General features: G+C 43.7%; 1 protein-coding gene across 1 annotated transcript in view; it reads left to right on the top strand.

Moving 5' to 3' along the window:
- pxdn (peroxidasin) overlaps positions 1–19,703 on the top strand; it is a 58,599-nt gene extending 38,896 nt beyond the window's left edge. The window contains exons 15-23 of the mRNA XM_030044928.1: positions 3,030–3,187; positions 5,150–6,156; positions 6,312–6,808; positions 7,071–7,205; positions 7,635–7,843; positions 10,791–10,902; positions 14,089–14,221; positions 15,298–15,411; positions 16,656–19,703. Coding sequence (XP_029900788.1) covers positions 3,030–3,187; positions 5,150–6,156; positions 6,312–6,808; positions 7,071–7,205; positions 7,635–7,843; positions 10,791–10,902; positions 14,089–14,221; positions 15,298–15,411; positions 16,656–16,799 — 2,509 coding nt within the window. The 3' untranslated portion in view covers positions 16,800–19,703. The remainder of the gene's footprint in view (positions 1–3,029; positions 3,188–5,149; positions 6,157–6,311; positions 6,809–7,070; positions 7,206–7,634; positions 7,844–10,790; positions 10,903–14,088; positions 14,222–15,297; positions 15,412–16,655) is intronic.
- Positions 19,704–22,437: the final 2,734 nt, after the last annotated feature.

A 22,437-nucleotide genomic window follows, 5' to 3' on the forward strand; every position in this document is an offset into this window, starting at 1 on the left:
TGCTAGGTGTTCTTGCAAGATACACGCATCATCGCTAGCAAGTCTGGCAAGCAAGGGAGAGGGTTTCCATCCTAGAATCTCAAGAGGCCACTATAAAGGCACTTTGGAGTGACAGGTGCCAGTGTTGATGGATTAAGTCTGATTTACACTTTTCTTTCTGACTAGCTGCATTGAACAGCTACACTAGTTATCTACAATGGTGAAAGTATTAACAAGGCACAGATGAAAATAGACTTGTGGTCACCTTCTCTGAAGCAGATAGTTCACTGTCACATTGGTGGTGTCCTAAGAGATGTTTTAGATATGCCTTGCCATGCATGCGCATGTGTGTGCGCATGCATGTGTGCGCGCGCGTATACCCACTAGAATAAACTAGACTACACCACTGCTATTATGTAAAAAAAATCTCCTGCCCTCGTGGCACAATCTTGGAGAATCTGTCCTCAGTGTTTTCTACTTTTCTGCCTTTTGAAGAAGCATGTGCCTTTGCATTGCTTATAGAAGAGCTTTTTGTTGTTTTGGTTTTTTTTCCCTGTTTCCTATCAGAGTGTCAAGACAATTGTCACTGAGATGAAAAAAGTAAATGCATCTCAGTGTCTTTGTGTGTGTACTGATGTTTTAATTGTACTCTTTTTCCTCTACCACAGTAAAGAGGTATATGTGGTCGCTATGTGAGTCATAGGTGTTCCCATCCTGTTGAATGATGTGGTTAGCAGAGGTGTTTTTCTTGGCATGCGCATGCATACACTCTTCCCACACATGCATGCACACACATGCACCTGGACACATACAAAAGAAAGAATACACACACACAAGTGCACACAGGTAACCTAAATTGAGTTAAGGGGATTTCCAGCTAGCTTCTAATGACAATCACAGATCTACAGCCAGCCTCCTCCTTGGCTGATTGCACTGGAGTCTTTGAACATCTTTTGGGAAGCTGTTAGTTCTCTGGTAGGATTAGGAACACAGAATACTGTCTTTTACATCAGTCCCCCCCCTCCGTCTTCATCCCCCTCATCCTCTCTCATTGTCAGTTTTCTCTCAAGGACAAAACAATCAACAACATTCTTCTTTTTTTTTTTTTTTTTTTTTTTTTTTTTTACAATTTTTGAAGTGATTTTCTCAAATTCCAGAATCGATTAATAGTAAAGATGCTGTTATGAAACTAGACGACCTAAGGAATCCAGTGGCACCAAGCATGTCATGCTAGGCTGGCGGAAAGGGGGCTAAGTCTCACTCCAAAGTTAGGCTGAATTTTGGCAAGGCAAAATCTGGCATGGTGATTTTCAGTGGGGTCCCTTGACCTCTGACCTCAAGATGTCTGACTGAAAATGGGTTCTATGGGCACCCACGTGTCTTCCCTTGGCAGTCAAGCCCACCTTATGCTAATACCATGCAGTACAAATGTGTTCTTTTGGCTATTGTAAAATGGTGTTTTTTTTTGCCTGCTGGAGCCTAAACAGACTTGGAGTTGCATAAATTGGGTTTGACTGGAAAGCTGAGACTCGTGGATTCCATGAGACCCATTTTATTCATGTGTTATGATTTTGCCCCATAGCAGCAATTTCATTGTAGTGAGACCATTTTCTGAAACTAAAATGACCAGTTGTGACATTTATGATAATCACCACTTCATGAAACTTTACAAGCACAAACTAGAGACTTAGGCCATTCAGAGGATGCATGTTTTTCCTCTTTGCCTCGACTGTTGACGATAAGTAAGAGAATAAATCACAAAACAAAAAGCACAAAATAAATCATAATATCAAATCACAATGCTTGACCTATATCCTATTAGCTATAGCCTTTATATATTCCATACACGGATTAGTTCACACTTTTGTGCTTTTGTTGAACTCTTAGTGATTTTAGGCATACTAGAGTGCTTTCCATAATCGAGATAAAGTTTGTCTCTTAAGAAGATGCATGATACTGACCACGTTTTTATTAGTTATACAGTAGTACTGTGTGCCAATAATGGAAGCTCATCATTATAGAAACAGAGTTGATGTACACAACCAGCTTTTCAAATTGTCATCACAAAATGCAATTATGGCAGAGCTTTTTCTCCAAAAAAGCTAAATTGTCCCTTGGTCAGTCTTGGGAGGAGTAAACCCCAATCCTGTTCTGCAAAGTACTGATGGTTTTGCAAAACACTATACTAATAAAATATATTTTGATAATGCTGTACTACAATGAAGTTAGTGTTAGAAGTCGCAGATTGGAGTGTATTGCTTTTGTACCTGAAAAAAGTGCTGCCCAGTTTGAGTGATTTCACCCAAAACCTCTATGTTTTAAACATATCAAGACGTCAGATGAAATATGGCTGATTCAGTGGCCACTTGCCTCAAATGTGGATTATGTCATCATCTAAGCACGCCTGTAAAATGAGACCATCTCGACCTGGACTGGATACCTGTTGATCTGGCACATGGCTGCATTGTTTGCCACACCCTTAAGTCCAGCTCTGGCACAGCTTCAGAGGCTGGAGTTTAGGTGGTAGTAAAGCAATTCGGTGATCACAGGGAGCAAAAGCATGTTCAGCACACACTCTCACTTAGCCAGACTTGTATGGAGTAGATCCAATATATAGGTGAAATGACTCATTTGTATGTTCATGTTTTATGAAAGCTTTATGGTTTGAACTCCTTCACCTGCTTTGGCCCCAGTGAAGAAACACTCTGGAAAGTGTTTTTTCTCTCATGATATGCAGACCAGAGAAGGCTCGCTGCCTGCTTTTTCCACCCTCTAGGAAAAAAATTACTCGAAGGAATGTCATTTGAACATGAAGTCTGTGATCAGCCTCATCTGTTTTTGTTTCACTTTCTTTCAATTTGTCCTCTCTTCAACCCATATTTGATTCCCTCACATTTTTCTTGTTTCTTACCACCTTTGCTCTCTCTCCACACTCTCTAAGATTATATTCACTGTCTTTTTTACTGCCTCTCTTACATACACTGTCTCCCTCCTTCCCATCCCCCACCACTCCCTCCCCCACCCCCCACCCCATCCTTCCATCCCTCCAGTCAGCCTCGTACCCCAGGCGAGTTGCTGGCTCTGTTCAGGTACCCACGTGATCCATACACGGTGGAGCAGGCACGTGCTGGGGAGATCTTCGAGCAGACCCTGCTGCTCATCCAAAACCACGTCAACCAGGGTCTCATGGTCGACACCAACGGCACCGGTGAGACTGATACTCACCCAGTGGAAACCTCTTAACTATGTTTATTTAGCATTGCCATCTTAAGCCTGATCTCATATCTCACTGTGATATACATTTTAAGTGCCTTTAAATGTAGCCTAGATTTAAAAAAAAAAAAAAAAAATTACATGATGTTAACTGGTGAGTAGGTGAGTATTTGGCTAATTCTAGGCACAAAGTCAAATTAAGTTTCCAGGATTTGACCCACTTTAAGATTGGGAGAAACTTGCATATATGAATATATATGTGCTAGGCGGACTGTCATCTTAGTAATTATTCATTTTGTTATTTGAAGTAATGTAGATATTATTTTTGACAGATGTCATTAATTTGATCTGAAATTAAGCTGGGACATATGTACAGTAACATCCTACCAGTGTCCCGCTCTATATTCAGTCCCATCCAGTTTTCCAAGCAGAAGTCAGCCAATAATTCAATCCTCAACCACTCTATGAATTATCATCCTGTTATTGTGAGCATATTTGGCTGTGGATAAGTCTTCCATCTGTATGCCATTTTCTTTCTAGCATAACCCAAGGGCTAGAGACGTAATCATGGAGCAGTTGACTAGGCGCCCATAAACAGTTTTACTAGCGCTGTGTCACACCACAGAACACTTAATCTAAAACCACGCTGAACACAGCTCTGGCAAGACAAAGTTTAACATGCTGTGTTTGTGTACGGATCGACTCAGTCATGCATGCATGTGGGGTGGGTTGGGAGATGGTGAGCTGCTGTGGGTGTTTATATGGATATGCATCTGTCTTTGTGTGCATTAGCTTATGCATGGAGAGATACCCAGCGGTCCAAGGAAGAAAAGTGGAGTACCCAGTATTTTAACTTTATGGTATATGAAAGCATGCACTCTAATGAGGGGTTAAATTTAATAACCACAGAGGTTAATTGGTCTAGTGGTGTACATAATCTAGCTGTTGGAGAAGTTAGTCTGATACTTGGCACTGTACTATGCTTAAGATAATCTAGTCAGAGTTAAAGGAGAAAGAAACAAGGTAGAAAACTTCAAGTGACACATGAGAAAGAGGGGAATAATGTGAAATTTTGAAGGTAGAAGATAGGGAAAAATGAAGGAGAAGACCAATATAATGATAAGCCTCAGTATTGGTATTGGAGACCGAGAAAGAGAGCGAGAGATAGAGGAGGAGTGTGAAATATAACCAGAGAGAGAGAGAGACAATGTTTTCATTACTTATGCCAACAACCAAGTGTTCATTGTTGCGTTGGCCCCGAACCAAGCTCACAGAGGGATTTCTGCCTGTCAGCAAAAACAAACATGCTGTTTTTATTGTATCTCTACTTGATCTGGGAGGGGACACCGCAGTTTCCCCATTCTCCACCAAACGCACAAGTGCAGCAAACACACACATACATGTATAAAACTAAACACATATACACACCAGAGCCAAGATGAGTTTGGCTGGCACTGTTCTGGCACTGTTTCCTTTGAGAAAATGTGGAAGGGGAGGAGAGAGAGATAGGGCTTGTAGCATTTGATGCCATTTCATTTTGTCAACAGGAATTCTTATCTTACCTCCATTTAGGTATGCCACATATCCTCACACCATATTGATAGTTCACAACAAACATATACATAGACACACACCTGCTACACACCTACAGTATGAAGCACATTGAAGCTATTGCACAAGAGCTCTTGCATATCAAAGCAAGTCTGGGCAGGTTAGTTAAACACTGCAATCTGTGCCTTCAGGATTGGAGTTTTCTTTCCACTCCCTGAGCCAACAGCAAGACATGATTGTGTCTACACTAAAAGTATTCAATATGTGAATCATAAAAACACTAGACTATTCTATTTTTAGGGCTTTGATCTGATGATTTTTGCACTTAAAGGTGGATAGTAGTGATAGGTTTGATAATGTGTTTTAGCTCTGTATTAATTTCACAACCCCACCCCCCACCCAACAGCATTCCGCTACAATGACCTGGTTTCGCCCCACTTCCTGGATGTGATTGCCAACCTATCCGGCTGTACAGCCCACCGCCGCTTCAATAACTGCTCTGACATCTGCTTTCACCAGAAGTACCGTACCCATGACGGCACCTGCAACAACCTGCAGCACCCTATGTGGGGTGCCTCCCTTACGGCCTTTGAACGGCTGCTTAAATCTGTCTATGATAATGGGTTTAATCTGCCAAGAGGTGCCACCGATCGGCTGCATAACGGATACAGATTGCCACTCCCAAGGCTGGTGTCCACCACCATGATTGGCACCGAGACCATCACCCCCGACGACCGCTACACACACATGCTAATGCAGTGGGGTCAGTTCCTAGACCATGACTTGGATTCAACAGTGGCAGCACTCAGCCAGTCGAGATTCTCTGACGGCCAGCTGTGCACGCAGGTCTGCACCAATGACCCTCCATGTTTCCCAATCCAGTTCCCACCCAATGACCCACGGCAGCTGCGAAGCGGTGCCCGCTGCATGTTCTTTGTACGATCCACCCCAGTGTGTGGCAGTGGGATGACATCACTCCTCATGAACAGCGTATACCCACGGGAGCAGATCAACCAGTTGACTTCCTACATTGATGCCTCAAACGTCTATGGCAGCTCACGGCATGAATCAGAAGAGATCCGTGATTTAGCCAGCCAAAGGGGACTGCTTCGGCAAGGTATCATCCAGCGAACAGGGAAGCCACTTTTGCCATTTGCCACTGGACCGCCAACAGAGTGTATGCGTGATGAAAATGAGAGTCCAATTCCCTGTTTCTTGGCTGGGGACCACCGTGCCAATGAGCAGCTCGGTCTTACTTCCATGCACACTGTGTGGTTCAGGGAACACAACCGCATAGCCACAGAGCTACTGAGGCTGAACCCCCATTGGGATGGGGACACTATTTACCACGAGGCCAGGAAGATAGTGGGGGCTCAGATGCAACACATCACCTATAGTCACTGGCTGCCAAAGGTGAGGGCTTTCAATTTAACTGTTCTGTTTTCAGATCATTTTCTGTGATTATTTTAATGAAGACCAAGGTAGTTGTCAGTAATGATAAATGTAATGGTAAAGACAGCAATATTGATATGGATAACCACTATAGTATTTCATTTCCCATCCCCCAGATTCTAGGTGAGGCAGGCATGAAGATGATGGGGCCATATGGCGGATATGACCCCAATGTCAATGCTGGCATCTTTAATGCCTTTGCCACTGCCGCTTTCCGCTTCGGACACACCCTCATCAACCCCATACTCTACAGGTTGGACCAGGACTTCCAGCCCATCCACCAGGGCCACATCTCCTTACACCGGGCTTTCTTCTCTCCCTTCCGTATTGTCAACGAGGGCGGCATTGATCCACTTCTCCGTGGGCTCTTTGGAGTTGCTGGGAAAATGCGTGTTTCAACACAGCTGCTGAATACTGAACTGACAGAGAGGTTGTTTTCCATGGCGCATGCTGTTGCACTAGATCTGGCAGCCATGAATATACAGAGAGGGAGGGATCATGGTATACCACCATATAATGATTACAGAACCTTCTGTAACCTAACCTCGGCGCAGACCTTTGATGATTTGAGGAATGAGATCAAGAATCCCAGTGTCAGAGAGAAACTGCAAAGGTAAGGAAAGCATAGATTACTAAAATGTTGAATGTGAACAACTTTAAGCATAGTCCATAGCCTGGACTGAGACTAGTTCTTCAGTAATATCAGAACAATAAGGTATTCAGCATCAACCTCATCATTATCAAGGGTTCACTTCATCCGGAGGAAATATAAAGATCTTGTTTTGACTTATGTCGTCACCTCTGGGAAGTGTCACTCTGCCACTGTGAAGCTTGTAAATAGTTGTCTTTTGCCTCACTATTTCCCTGTCTGATAGGTTGTATGGCACTCCTCTGAACATTGACCTGTTCCCTGCCCTGATGGCTGAAGACCTGGTCCCTGGTAGCAGGCTGGGGCCCACCCTCATGTGTCTGCTGGCAACACAGTTCAGACGCCTTCGAGATGGTGACAGGTAAGATCATGACACATCCCCATTCACAGATACTCGGGCATCTTAAAGCATATCGCCAGTCATTCCAGTCAGTAACTTTTATGGGTATTGCCTGCTGGTTTTTGTCATAAAGAATTATTAATTTTGTCATTAATGAGAAACTTGACATTGCACAGTAAGGACTTGTGAGTGATAGTTAGTTAGTGTGTGTATTTACTCTGTGCCTCTGTGAGAAGAACAATTATAGGTAATTATTCAGTTGTTTAGGTTATCCTAATCTCACAGTAGAATGTGCTCAATTCTCACACAAAAAAACTTGCAAGCAACCGAAAAACATAGAACTGAGGGCATTGGTGCTATTACAGTATTTTTGCGATCAGAGAACAATCACATAAAAGCAAAGTATCATTCACTTTCTCCTCCTACCACCTCCTCTTCTGTTATCTTCAGGTTCTGGTATGAAAACCCAGGCGTGTTCACTCCTGCCCAGCTGACCCAGCTGAAGCAGACTTCTCTGACTCGGGTGCTGTGCGACAACGGTGACAACATCACCCGCATCCAGCAGGACGTCTTCGCTGTGGCTGAGCTGCCCCATGGCTATGGCAGCTGTGACGATATCCCCAAGATTGACCTACGCATGTGGCAAGACTGCTGTGAAGGTAAAGTCTCATAGAATTAGTGCATAGTAGTCCTCTTTCTACTATGTCTGCCACCTCTCTCAAGTAGTTACATCTCTCTTCATGTTGCCTAGTCCTCAGTGACAAATAAGCAGCAACAGCAACAGGAAGTTACTTAGACGTCTCATCCACTGGCTTACACAGGTTCAGTATTGAGATTGTTTTGTAAGATGAAAGCCATACAACATCCTGACCCTTTGATGAAATAATAACAGGTTATAAACTACAATTTACAATGTCCTGTTTGTCTCTCTGCATGGACGTTGCTTGTATATGAAATTAAGACTAAAACATGAGAAAGGGAAGAAATAAAAGAGAACATTTTTCAGGCTTCTCATAATTAATGAAAATTTTGGCTGTAGAGAACGAGTCTGAGGTCATTTCTTTGGCCTTGAGGAAGGCAAAGCTTTTCTCTGTCAGACACTGATTTAGTCTTGTCCTGAAATCTGTGTAAAGTTTAAAGCCAAATGTCAGGCAAGTGCTACTTTGCTGGATTTCCATTCCACTCAAACACAGGGGATCTGTGCTTCCTAAACATAACATTCATGACATAACCAATGTTGTACTTTTCACAGACATTTCCCTCTAATTGTAGGGGTTAGAGATGGTATTTGGTGTTAAGGCCTGGAAGTTTAAACATTCCTCCCCGTGGGTGCAGCTGACAAAGCTAAAAGGAAATGAATGAAGACGCATCCTCCGCTGAATTATACCAGCATGAGGGTCCTCAGTCACAATTTGTCTTGTATCACTGATTTGGAGATATGATCAGTTGTGCACGGGACAACATGTGGGAGGAGTTTATAGTCGAGATTACAAGGCACAATCTAATAAACTACTTTGGCTTGCACAGCACAGGGACTGCATGCCTTACAATGATATTTTACGCAGTGAATACAGTACCCTGGCAATGAGCTCTGAACAAACCCAAAGTGTGAGGGAATTAATTATGTTGTTAGACTCAGATGGGAATCTTCTCAGCTGGAATACAGAGTTTGGCTATTACTAGATTAGCCTGGATAGGCCACAAATAAGGCTCAGGTTTCTTATACTGGACTGGTTTTTATGTTTAATGTTTTTACATAGGTTTAATGTTCCCTGAAAGCCTTGAACACTCAGACCTGCTCCAGGTTCTTCTGGGTGGTTGATGGAGAACATAAGGCCTTTTTCAGTGGAGCTTATAAGACATAATATGGCTTTTTAGTGCCCACTGTGTGTGAAACACACTGCCACAGTCTCTTAGACCTTTTCCATTGAATCACTGGTGAGGTCATGCATACAGCACTGAGTGAAAAAGAGCATTCAGGTCACATGGGCATTGGCCACTCTTTACACCACAGATTGTACCTACAAATACCTAAGATTTCACAATTGGTTCCAAACCACCAATGTTACCCAAGTTAATAAAATTTCACACGATTAACACTTGCCAATAATTAGCACTTTCAGATGAATGGGTACTTTCTAGTGGCACACTGTCTTTTGTAAAAAAAAAAAATATAAAGATGTGGATTAGAAAATCAGCATTCCTGTTTTCCTTTGGGAAAAAACATACTTTTTTGCAGCTTTGTGGTTTTGATCTGACAGCAGCAATGGCAATCTTAAATCATGTCTGAAAAAAAAAACTACTGAGTGAATGATTTAGGCCAATCTATGTACATCTGGAGGCGGTTTGGCTTGTGTGTCAATTCAACAGGGTACTGAGCTACAGTTGGGATGAAAAGTTTCCCTAATTTAGGGAGATGGCTGAGAAATATGTTTTTATCTGATTCAGTTATATGAAATATGTCAGCACTGTGCAATTAAATGGAAGATGGGGTCTGTGCATGTTTGGTTTCCATTTCCAATAAATTGTGTTAAACTTGAATGAGCTTTCCACATCTTGTGGTCCGTTGTCTTCTTAGAGTCAGCCACAATATTCTGGGACAAAACTGAGCAGCAGTTTAATAACCAGCACATGGTGCCTCTTAATCATTCTCCTTTCATCCCAGAACCTGACCCTGATGTTCACCCTTCCTTTACAAAATGAACAAGGGAAGAGCTAAGCTAATAAACAGAGAGTATCCTGCCAGACAGGAGGTGGGGTGGGGGGTTAAGGCGCTTGTTTCTGTGTGTCTGTCAGGCAAAACTAAACTGTAGGCAGATTCACAGTTTTATTTGGCTCAATGAAGAGAGGGAGAGAGCATACCACTGAGACCTCGTGTGTGCGTATGTGTGTGCATGTGCGTGTGTGTGTGTGTGTGTGTGTGTGTGTGTGTATGTGTCTGCAGTGCACCGGGGTGTGAGCGTGCTTCTGTGCACTCATGTGTGTCTATCAGCATGAGATAGGATGTCTTGTTGTTTTTAGATCGTCTTTGTCTTTTACGGCCCGCTGCTTGGTAAATCAAAGGCATTCTGAGGCTAAGCACCAGGCTTCAAGGCTTTTAGAGTTAAAGGTGCAGCCCACCTAATTGCAGGGCCTGGCCACACTGAACTGCCCTGTTTCAATGATAAGCCGCTTCATGTGCTTGCTGGTGCACAGCATGCCTCAGGTGTGTATGGGAGCTCTGAACAGGGTGATTTTCATGTGTGCATGTACTTCTTATCTCTCTGATCTGGGCACGGTGTGTGATGGCAGCATGTGGGTGAGGCAGAGTCTGTGATCAGCACTCTGAAGTGGGATGTTTGTGGACACACTGGCTCTGGTTGTGGTATGTTCTGCTAGGGGAGAAGAGTGTCCTTATCTCCCCTATATGCATTATTATTAATGTCAGATGGTAAGTAAGTATTTGTTCTGGCTATTTTATCATATTAAACCAGAAAATATAACTGGATTCTGAAAAGCTGTTGACATTGTACAGCTGGAGTAACATTAGATTTCTTCTCAACTTGTGGGACTCTGTTTCTCTCAGTTAACTGCATCGTGTTGTGGTGGTGTGTTTGACCCCTCCAGACTGCCGCACAAAGGGTCAGTTCAATGCCCTGTCCTATCACTTCAGAGGACGCAGATCCACTGACTACAGCTATGCAAAGGATAGACCTGCTAACAGCATCCAGGACACCAGGTAACACAGGGTGGCACACATAGTGAGTTGTATATGTCAAATATTGAAAGATCTGTAAAAGTTCCCATGGTCACCATCTGTTTGTTTGGCACCATATATTTACAATTCCTCGATGTATAATTGAAACATAGATGTCAAACTTTTAACCCTATAAAGCCATTTGTATCATATATGATACACATTTCAATTCTGTTTTTCATTTTCAGTTTAATCAATACTTGACCAAAATACTTTTGTATACCTTTGAACACTTCCCCTGTTCACCCTGGACCATACCATTGGCACTTCAAGTACATATCATATATCATACACCAGAAAGGTCTTGTAATAACATATTTTTTGATTTTATATACAGTACAGGCCAAAAGTTTGGACACACCTTCTCATTCAATGCGTTTTCTTTATTTTCATGACTATTTACATTGTAGATTCTAACTGAAGGAATCAAAACTATGAATGAACACATGTGGAGTTATGTACTTAACAAAAAAAGGTGAAATAACTGAAAACATGTTTTATATTCTAGTTTCTTCAAAATAGCCACCCTTTGCTCTGATTACTGCTTTGCACACTCTTGGCATTCTCTCGATGAGCTTCAAGAGGTAGTCACCTGAAATGGTTTTCCAACAGTCTTGAAGGAGTTCCCAGAGGTGTTTAGCACTTGTTGGCCCCTTTGCCTTCACTCTGCGGTCCAGCTCACCCCAAACCATCTCGATTGGGTTCAGGTCCGGTGACTGTGGAGGCCAGGTCATCTGCCGCAGCACTCCATCACTCTCCTTCTTGGTCAAATAGCCCTTACACAGCCTGGAGGTGTGTTTGGGGTCATTGTCCTGTTGAAAAATAAATGATGGTCCAACTAAACGCAAACCGGATGGGATGGCATGTCGCTGCAGGATGCTGTGGTAGCCATGCTGGTTCAGTGTGCCTTCAATTTTGAATAAATCCCCAACAGTGTCACCAGCAAAACACCCCCACACCATCACACCTCCTCCTCCATGCTTCACAGTGGGAACCAGGCATGTAGAATCCATCCGTTCACCTTTTCTGCGTCTCACAAAGACAGGGCGGTTGGAACCAAAGAGCTCAAATTTGGACTCATCAGACCAAAGCACAGATTTCCACTGGTCTAATGTCCATTCCTTGTGTTTCTTGGCCCAAACAAATCTCTTCTGCTTGTTGCCTCTCCTTAGCAGTGGTTTCCTAGCAGCTATTTGACCATGAAGGCCTGATTGGTGCAGTCTCCTCTTAACAGTTGTTCTAGAGATGGGTCTGCTGCTAGAACTCTGTGTGGCATTTATCTGGTCTCTGATCTGAGCTGCTGTTAATTTGCGATTTCTGAGGCTGGTGACTCGGATGAACTTGTCCTCAGCAGCTGAGGTGACTCTTGGGGCTCTAGTTTCCCGGCGCAGCGCGGGGTGGCGCAGTGAGGCGAACCCCGCGCAGAGCTAGTTTCGACCGGCGAAACGGCTGAGGCGGACAGTGTCCAAGTTTCGCAGGCGGAGGTTCGCCGATATGGGAGTGGCGGCGCAGCGGGGGGAGGTGCCGACAGATTCGGCTTGGCGCAGTGACAGTTTCGTGCCAAAAGGCTTCGCCGAGGTCCGCCAAAAGCTCACCATCTGAAACCACGTCTACTTTCAGCGCAAGGCGGAGCGGGGCTGGCGCAGTGGAAGTTTGGCTGGCTGGCGCACATCACCAAAACCTCACAATCAGCACAAACGGTGCCAATCTCCTTTGATCTGACATCAGCTGTGACGGGACAGTTGATATGGAGATATATGTATGTGGTGATTGTGATCGTAGCATCGAATAGTGTTTTTTTTTCGGTATTTATTGCATCGTTCATGTTCCTGACATTCCGGAAGCCTGCCTGTGAGGTTTTGGTGACGTGTCCGCACTGCTCGCCGGTCTCCGCTCCGCACCTGTCTCCTGGGCTCCGCTCCGCCTGCGGCAATAGACCTCCATGTCAGCTGTGTAAACTTTCATTACGCCTTCGCGCAGCGCATTTTAAAGGCAAGGACAGGGGCTCATTTGATTGGTTACATGTGAATCGGCTGTGTCAAACCCACTCCACGCCTTCTCTCCTCCCTTGCGCCGGTAGGAGGGACGGCGGAGTACTTGCGCCACCGAGAACGGCCAGTTGGCGAAGCGCATCTGCGCTACGCCCCCGCCTCGCCTGGTCTGCGAAACTAGAGCCCTTGGTCTTCCTTTCCTGGGTCGGTCCTCATGTGTGCCAGTTTCGTTGTAGCGCTTGATGGTTTTTGCGACTCCACTTGGGGACACATTTAAAGTTTTTGCAATTTTCCGGACTGACCTTCATTTCTTAAAGTAATGATGGCCACTCGTTTTTCTTTAGTTAGCTGATTGGTTCTTGCCATAATATGAATTTTAACAGTTGTCCAATAGGGCAGTCGGCTGTGTAGTAACCTGACTTCTGCACAACACAACTGATGGTCCCAACCCCATTGATAAAGCAAGAAATTCCACTAATTAACGCTGATAGGGCACACCTGTGAAGTGAAAACCATTTCAGGTGACTACCTCTTGAAGCTCATGGAGAGAATGCCAAGAGTGTCCAAAGCAGTAATCAGAGCAAAGAGTGGCTATTTTGAAGAAACTAGAATATAAAACATGTTTTCAGTTATTTCACCTTTTTTTGTTAAGTACATAACTCCACATGTGTTCATTCATAGTTTTGATTCCTTCAGTGAGAATCTACAATGTAAATAGTCATGAACATAAAGAAAACGCATTGAATGAGAAGGTGTGTCCAAACTTTTGGCCTGTACTGCATATATATATATATCTATATATCTATATCTATATCTATATATAGATATAGATATAGATATAGATATATAGATATATAGATATATATACATAGATAGATAGATAGATAGATAGATAGATAGATAGATAGATAGATTGTTATATGACTAAATAAAGGGTTCAATTAAAAAAAACTGGAATTTTCTGCCAATTCTTTCATAGTTCAGGCTTTATAGGGTTAAAAAGACACTGCAGCATCAGGGACATCATAAGAGTAATGTATGATCGAAAAGCCCTTTGTTTATGTGACCTATTATGCAGCCAGCAGTGGAAAGTTTTTATTAATTAATTTTGGAAGCCAAGTTAAAAATACATAAAAATGAATTATTCATCTGTTTATTCATATCTTCCTCATTGCAGCCCAGAGGAGGAAGCCAGAGAAAAGTTCGTAAATGTCACTGTGACCTCCAAACCAAGCACTGAACTGCCAATCACCGACTTCCAGGACTTTGTTTCTGATATGCAGAAGACAATCTCAAGTTTACGAAAGCAGGTGCGTATCCTTAACACATCTACATGCACACACATACACACACATGCTCACACACACCGACACACACACACACACACACAGACATACTACTGTGTCTCTAATGTCAACCCAATAAATGTTCTGTGTTTTTCATGTGTGTTATAAAGCAACACCCATCTTAAAAACATTTACTGTCTGCCACCCACTTTTATTGGTCTGTAATCTTTAGTACTTCATTATTTTCTTCCTCTTAAGTTCAAACTCATGAGCACAGTAATTTTTGTAAGGTGAGACGTAGTTCTTTTCGAGTTTTCTCTCTGAGAACGTTTAGGTTGAGAAGTGGTTGGATGGCAAGATTGGCTGGTGATACAACTACACTGATTGGCTGTCCTTCAAGAACCTACCTACTTGAGAAATACACTTACGCTAGTCTGTGCAGTTAATACTAATAATAATACTAATGAAACAATAAACAGTACATAAAGAGCAGAAGGAAAAGCGTTTTGAGTATGGGACAACAGCACAAACACTATCTAGATGGCAAACTAACAGCTTAAAAATTGATGTTTTGTTGGCAAAAATGCTTACTTTATGCTTTTAAGTACAGCACACATTTGAAGCATCTCATTGTTTCTATTTGAATAAAATAGGAACAATGAATAAAAATGACCTATAGAAGTCTCCATTCGTCATGAGCACAGCAAAGAGCAAAACATGCTACATGTATGCGTGCCATGTCTGCGTAGAGAAACTTTGGTCTGGGTTAGCTCATGGAACACTGTCTAACTGCCATACACACAGGCATGTTTTTCATTAAGCTGTTAGTGGTACAGTTAATTCCTGTGGATGCATCCTGGCTTTGTGCTTTGGTGTGCTGCAGCCCTTTAAAGGCAGAGGGGTAAGAGTCTTTGTTCATGTTCATAACAATGAATGTTCAATCACCTGTACAGTGCTTGTCAGTGTGCTGCACCTTTGTTTTAACTTTTGGCACATGCGCCTCTCATGTTTTGGAAGACATACCAGAAGTTGCAATCAGAGAGAGAATCAAAGCAGAGCTGAAATATTTCTCACAGTTAGTTTGTCTCTCATGTTTGCAGATTAAAAAACTTGAAGCCCGTCTGAGCAAGACAGACTGCACTGATACAGAGGGTCGCGAGTGGAAGGATGGAGCAAGGTGGAAAAAGGACCCCTGTGCCACATGTGAATGCAGAGTAGGTTGAAGATATACCTTTCCTCCCTGTACACAATTCCAATTTTTGACCATTTTGCTTTTTCCTATACATGCTCACCGCACCAACTTTACTTAATTTTCACATTCTCAAAAGCTCATCGTACCTCAGTGTCATGTTTCTCCCACACCTTTTGCTCGTTGCAGACAGGCTGCTCCGTCAGCCTGCGCTCCCCATTTCTATGCCAGCAGTCTGCCCACTTTTAAATGCCCCATTTTCTCCCTGGCCCAGCGCTCTTGCCAGTGTTTCACCTCCTCCAGCACCTTTTGGCAGTACCCATCTCCTGGCACCACTCACTGCGTACTGTGTGTTTGTGTGCGTTTGCCAGTTTTCTGGCTTTCAACTCTTTATCTCCGACGCTCTTTCTGTGCCAACCGCTGGCAGAGGTGACGGCACCCACATGCCAAACCTGGCACGCTTTGAATTGTCAATCTTCTCTCTCCCACTTAACCTTTCATTTCTTTCCCACCCCGAAATATATTGCCACATCTGTTTGTACACCTGTCTGTTTCTTTCTTTCGCACTTCCTCTCCCAAACAATCTCCTCCCACCCCCTCTCTGTAATTGGAGGACTTTTCGGAGTAATCAAATTTGGCAGGCAAAATCACAATGAGAAACTGTCTGGGAGAGAGCAGACTGGCTCAACACATCATGTTGTTGTTCCACAAAAACAATATACCTCTTTGTTCCGTTTGGCCTCATCGTCAGGCATCTTACCCAAGGCCTGTGATGGGTATAGCTGTTTAATCTCCCTACCAAGCAAAAGCACAAGATAGCGGCCAAACAAATCACCAGCTCATAATGCACATATGGAAATCCACATGTTCTGTACTTTCCATCTGTAAGGTGGATATATTTAATATATCTTGTCTCATATCTTTTTTTTGCAACACACATCTGTATATCCTGACTTTTCTGCTCACACACCCCTGCTCAGACCTTGTAACATGAGCACACATTTTGCATATCCATTCTTTTTCTCAACATGTTCCACTGCTTACTTTGCCCATCCTGCATCCATGGTGTAAAACTCATATATTTTGCTTAATATGTTTTTTTTTTTAAATACCTTCCTCTTCTCGCTCTTACTTTTCTTATCCTATTGTTTCTTTGCTGTATCCTAATTTCTCTGCCCTGACAACCCAGTTTCCCCACAGGGATCATTAAAATTTCCTCCAGTCTAATCTAATAAGGTAACTGAGCTGTTGCCTCTGTATGCCCTCCAGGACGCCCAGGTGACCTGCTTTGTGGAGTCTTGTCCACCAGCCAAGTGCAAAAGGCCCGTCAAGCTAAAAGGCGCCTGCTGCCCAGTGTGCCTGGCACAGGCAGATGCTGAGAGCAGGCATGGAGGGGACACCCGCCACCAGTAACTCTCAGGACCCCCCCAACCAACATGCCCTAGTGTCTGAAACACACACACACTCACGCAGAGATCCAGAGAGAGGACGAGACTCTTTAAAGGTGTGCTAAGCCGCAGCCATCGTCACCCAATAGCCTCTGGTTTTTTGTTTTGTTTTGTTTTGTTTTGTTTTAATTTGTTCTGTTTTGTTTTGTTTTATCTTATCCGGGGAGGGTTTATTTTTTTGTTTTTATTTTTGTTTTGTTTTTGTTTTGTTTTTTTGTGATTGTTACACCCTCCAAGGCCAACAGCGTGAGGCTTGGTTTGAAATCCACTGGCAACGAGCCAGCACTCACTAAATGGATTTATTTTGAAACTGACGGATGGATAGATGGATGGATGGACGGACTGAAAAACGGATGGACAAACCTCTTCTACTTGCTTGGGTGTCCCAGACAGGGAGTCCGCTGAGGCCTCTGAAGTGTTACCACCAGCCGCTGTGTTCTCACCCCTGCGACTAACACGTGGTGACGAAACACAGGGCCAGTTGCCGTCGTCAAGCAGGAAAGGGAAGTCGATTGAAAGGTGGCGGCCATTTTGTTGTCTCACAAAACTTTCTCAGGTTAGAGATGCCGAAAAACTGGTGCTATTTCCCCGTTTTATTTGTTATTAATGATTTAATCACTAAATACAAACCTTCAAAGTATTGTTTTTTTGTTTATTAACAATATGCAAAGCAATCTATATACACTCCTTATATGCCTTTTTATGGTAAATCACAATTGAGAGAATCTTTTTTTATTCAATCTAAAAGACATTTTATGAATAGAGTTACTTCATCCTTTCATCTATGGTGCTTTATATCATGTTATGAATATGTATTTTTTTCTCCCTTTTGTATAAAAAATGCTTACATATGAAGATAATGTGAAGCCCTACAAAAACTTTTGTAATGCAAAAACAATGTCTACTGAATATTGCCTCTCTCTCTCTCTCTCTCTGTCTCCACGGACAGCTTGTTAGTTAACACACTTATGGGATTGATGTATTTGCTGGCCTGTCCCTTGACTTGACTTGGACCCACGTGGCACGGCCCATCGCAGGACACCCGAACCAGCTCTTGGCAATGTTGAGCGCTTTTTTCAGACTTGCATTTTGCTTTCAAAAAGCAGCAAAAAAAAAAAAACAGTCTTTTTTTTTTTTTACCACTGTATTAACGTGAACATTTTTCCAGTATTTTCCTCAATCTTCTAAAGCCAAATGTATAACTTGATAACTTAAAAAAAAATTGCATAGTAACACATGTTTAGCCAAGAAATTCTGTATGAATGTGTTATAATAAGGTCAGGATTTAGCCTTGGTACTGCGAAGTCTACCACAGCAGTATTCTCCCTCTGGCCCCAAGTGTCTGCTCACAGCCCCCCCCCCCCCCCCTCCGTATAGTCTTTAGTCCATAGACTACACACCATTGAAGGACTCCTACCTGATCTATTGCCTCATTTTCTCTGCTGCTCTGGAGCTGCAGCTCTCCAGCTCCAGTTTACACAAGGTCACGCTTGCATGCATTCCTTTGTCCAGGCGTTCACTCCGACTCCTGCTCGTCGTTCATTGTTTTGTTTTCAACTCACATGTGTGACCGATTGTTTTTCTGCCTTTTAGAATTGATATGGGTAGGAATACTCCCCCGGCTTGGTGTTTCTTTGCTGTGTTAAAGGACTGCAAGACCGGGGTGACGTCATTTGGCCAGGCATTTGTGAAGCGCAGGCTGCTCTAGCCCTCTGACCCTCATTCCGCTGTAATGGAAGCCATATGACGGGGGAAGGAAAGGTGTGTGTGTGTGTGTGTGTGTGTGTGTGTGTGTGTGTGTGTGTGTGCGTGCGTGCATGTGCGTGTGCGTGTGAGGAAGGAAGGGAGAAAGGGGTGGAGACACAGTGTCAGTCGGCTGTGTTGTTGTTTTCAGTGACCAGACAGGTTTGCTCCATCGACTCCCGTTGCTTGGCCTTTCAGCGTGTACTGTTCATAGACAAACACCACTCAAGTCAATCCCATGCACTGGCTCGATTTAGAGGAACACAAGTCACGTGTTTTTGTTTTCCTATTTTCCCTCGCTCCTAATCGTCGTGTAGCGGCCGCAGCTGCAGTGTTCTTTTTCCATTGTTTTCTTTATGCGGTAACGTCCCGAGAATGCGTCTGTCGCAAAAGCCGAAATAGCACTCTCCGGAATATTCCATTCAGCATTCCACTGGGATTGTCAAGGAGAGAGAGCACTGCGGATTATGTCACTGGCAGTCACACCGGCAAACGGGCATCATATCATGTGATTAAATGTTCTGCACAGGTTTGTACACTAATCTGTGTGTTTACAGTGCATGGACTTTTCTCTCCTCCATCAATTTCCTATTTCTCTCATTTATCCATGGCTCTTCCTGCATTACCATTTTGTAGTCATGCTGTTCCATTATGTGGACAGATGTGTGTCTGTTTTACTGGCTGTGTATGCGTACGCTTGCATAAACGTGTTTGTATGGTCAGATGTGTTTGTGTGTCTGTCTTCTGTCTCGGTAACATGCTTCATACATTTTGGCAAGTGTCCCAAGGTTTGGCTGCCAAAGCACTGTGACCTCTTTTCCCTGCATTACCAGTCATCATATTCATACATTTGTTGTATTTTTGTTCTTTTTCCATGTTTATTCTCTAGTCTCATTGTAGTCCTCCTTTTTTTAATTCCCACCTGAAAAAACTCCCAAGTGTCAATGGAATGCACTGCTCTGCAAGACTGAACATGCTTTACCTACACTGTCCCTTAACGAGTGGTCAAGGTGGATTTAGTACCTATCTGACATTTGTATTGTACATTTGCCAAAGAAATGTTTGCACTGTAATGTACACCTCTTGACAGTAATAATAAAAAAAAATAGGCCACATTTGAATTACAGCCGCACTTGTTCACGCCTGTTCTTTTTCATCTCTTTCAAAATTTGCAGGCTTGGCAAAGCCTATCGATCAGACTATTCAACAGATGTGATCAATCTAAATGGTTTGACCTGCCATCAGCTCATCAGCACTCAGCACTCTGCGCAGACATGTCAGCATGGATTTTACCAAATCTAACATGCAACAAAACAAAGACAACTGCGGTGATTGAGAGTCTTATTTTCCTTTGGAAATGAAATTCACCTTAATCATTCATTCATTTTCCAAGTCGCTTATCCTAACGGGGTGGCTCAGTGCTGAAACCTGTCCCAGCACTCATTTGGCAGAAGGCAGGGAAACTGGGCTGGTCATCAGTCCATCACAGGACAGACACATTCACACTTAGGGGCAAATTATATCTCCAGTCCAGCTGACATACATGTCTGGACTGTGGGAGGCAACCTGAGCTCCCGACGGAAACCCACACAAAAAGGATTGATGATTTAGCAAACTTGCTTGATATATAACTTTGATGCTAATGTAGTCCTTTGCTAGGATTTAATTGTGCTTTATTAGCAGAATTGCCATCTGTGGTTACGTGCCATATTTCCTCAACCTGATTGAAATCATTCGGATTAGAGATTACAGCTTAACTGTTTACATGGATGCTAAATAAAGTGATCCAATAAGATGTGCGTCTACATTTGATCAGAATGCAACTTTTTTTTGACATGAGCAAAGTCATTCCGCCTGCTGGAAAGCTTCTAATCTGTTGGAAATATAAATATAATATAGGCCAAGTCATGTTCTCCAGTGGTCACTCTCCCATCAGGTTGCCTGTAAGATTGTAAAACTGAAACCTGGCTGGGTTGGAAAATTCCTTCAGATCAGGCCAGTCTCTTCTGATTCTGATTGGTCTATTATTCTGATTATTAGTGGACTAATAGGGTCCATGTAAATCCAGCTACTGCTCTTGTGATATGTGGTGTAGTGCTGCAGACACCATTCCACTATCTCACCCCGTGTCTCCAGCTCTCTTTTCAGCCTCTTTTATGGCTCTCAGCTGTTGGCAGGGCTGTGACACAAATAGGACACAAGGCCAAGTCTAAATGCAAGTGTAGACAAACAGGAAGCAGCTGTGCAGTGTTTAGGGAGTGATGCTCAAAGATGAGTAAGATTAATAAAGAGTATGCACGCGTTAAAGTCACGCCTGCTTCACAAGGTTTGTTCCCGTGTGCTCTCGATACATCTTCACAGGCCCACGAGCTGCATTTGGATGGGAGGTTTGCGTCAAGTTATAGCCGCGTTGGAATTTGTCTCTTTGGGATTCCTAAGATATGAGCGAATGGAGTGTAGCTAATGAAGCCGAAGGAGCCCTCGGTATTGATCAGTTAAATTCCTGATTTGACACAAAGCAGGAAAACGGCCGTGGCTGGCTTCCCTCATTGAAATGTCAAAACGGGCGATCTATTTCTCTTTGTCCCACTCTCTCCTTTCATCCTTCTCTCCCTCCTAATTCCGTCCACGGCTCCCCCGGCCCCCTCCGTCCTCCATGCTTCTCCCTGCAGAGTCTGGGGAGCGAGTGGACGGAGGCTATGGATGGAAACTGGACCAGGAAATGAGGTTTCCAGTGGCTGCACAGATAAAAGGCCTTACGCCCTCCAGCCAGGCAGGAAAAGACATCATCGCCCTGACAACAAGGGACCTACCTTACTTGAAGTAATATGTCTATTCCTGGGAGACTCAAAATACGAGCACACACACACACACACACACATCCTCTGCGTTGTTCCCATATCTCCCCCAGTCTGTGCCTGAGCAGTTTCCCTCCAGCCCCGCCCCCCAGCCAAACCTCTTGGCGGTTGTCTGCCTGAAACCCCCGCTGTTTGCTTTGGAGAGAGATGGACAACCAGATTATGTAAGTGAGGAAGTGCTGTAGGTGTTGAATGGCCTAGGCCAGACGCAGGCAGACAGTACACAAACACACACACACACACACACACACACACACACAAAGGCCTGTCAAGACACCACCCATCAGCCCACAACATCGGATATAAGCAGCTGAGACCTAAGCATCGCTGATACCCGTTCAGTACATCATAGATCTTGAAGGGTCCACAGAAAAGAGGCTGAGGATTGTGGGTTTCGGGGGTTTGGACGGGACACAAGCCTGCAGCTGCATGAGTCTGGCTACCCAGTGAGCCTCTCACTTCCCACTCATCACGTACTGGAATTTCATTTAGGCAATTGGCTCTCCGCGTTGCACCTCGCACTAGCCAAGGTGGGGAATTCTTTCCCTTCGCTAATGGAACGTCATTCTCATTTCCAGAGCTAGGGGGATGAAAGGGAGAGAAGTGGCGTCCCGCTGGGGGAAAATAGGTTATGCATCCCGGGATTCAAAGGACTGCAGGGATGGCTTGTCACCCCCAGTGGGTGGGAAATGTCATGAGATGGCTTCCCGCTAGTGTTTTTGGCTCTGACACACAAGCCTGCTGAGTTTATAGTGCAGGTGCGTGCATACAGTTACAGTATGTGTACACCAGGGCTTGGGAAGTTTACTTTCAAAGTGTCATGTGTTACAGATTACTGATTACCTGCCTGAAGTTAACTGGCGATGCAGTCCACAGGCTCAGCCACTCATGCTCACAGTCAGCGAGTCTGATGCGTTCATTTATTTGAGCTTGCTTTGCTCTGAAAACTATCTTTCCACTTGACCCACTGCGCTATCACCATTTACACAACCAGGATTAACC

Source organism: Myripristis murdjan, chromosome 22 (assembly GCF_902150065.1).
Source record: "Myripristis murdjan chromosome 22, fMyrMur1.1, whole genome shotgun sequence".
In the NCBI taxonomy this organism is placed as follows: domain Eukaryota; kingdom Metazoa; phylum Chordata; class Actinopteri; order Holocentriformes; family Holocentridae; genus Myripristis; species Myripristis murdjan.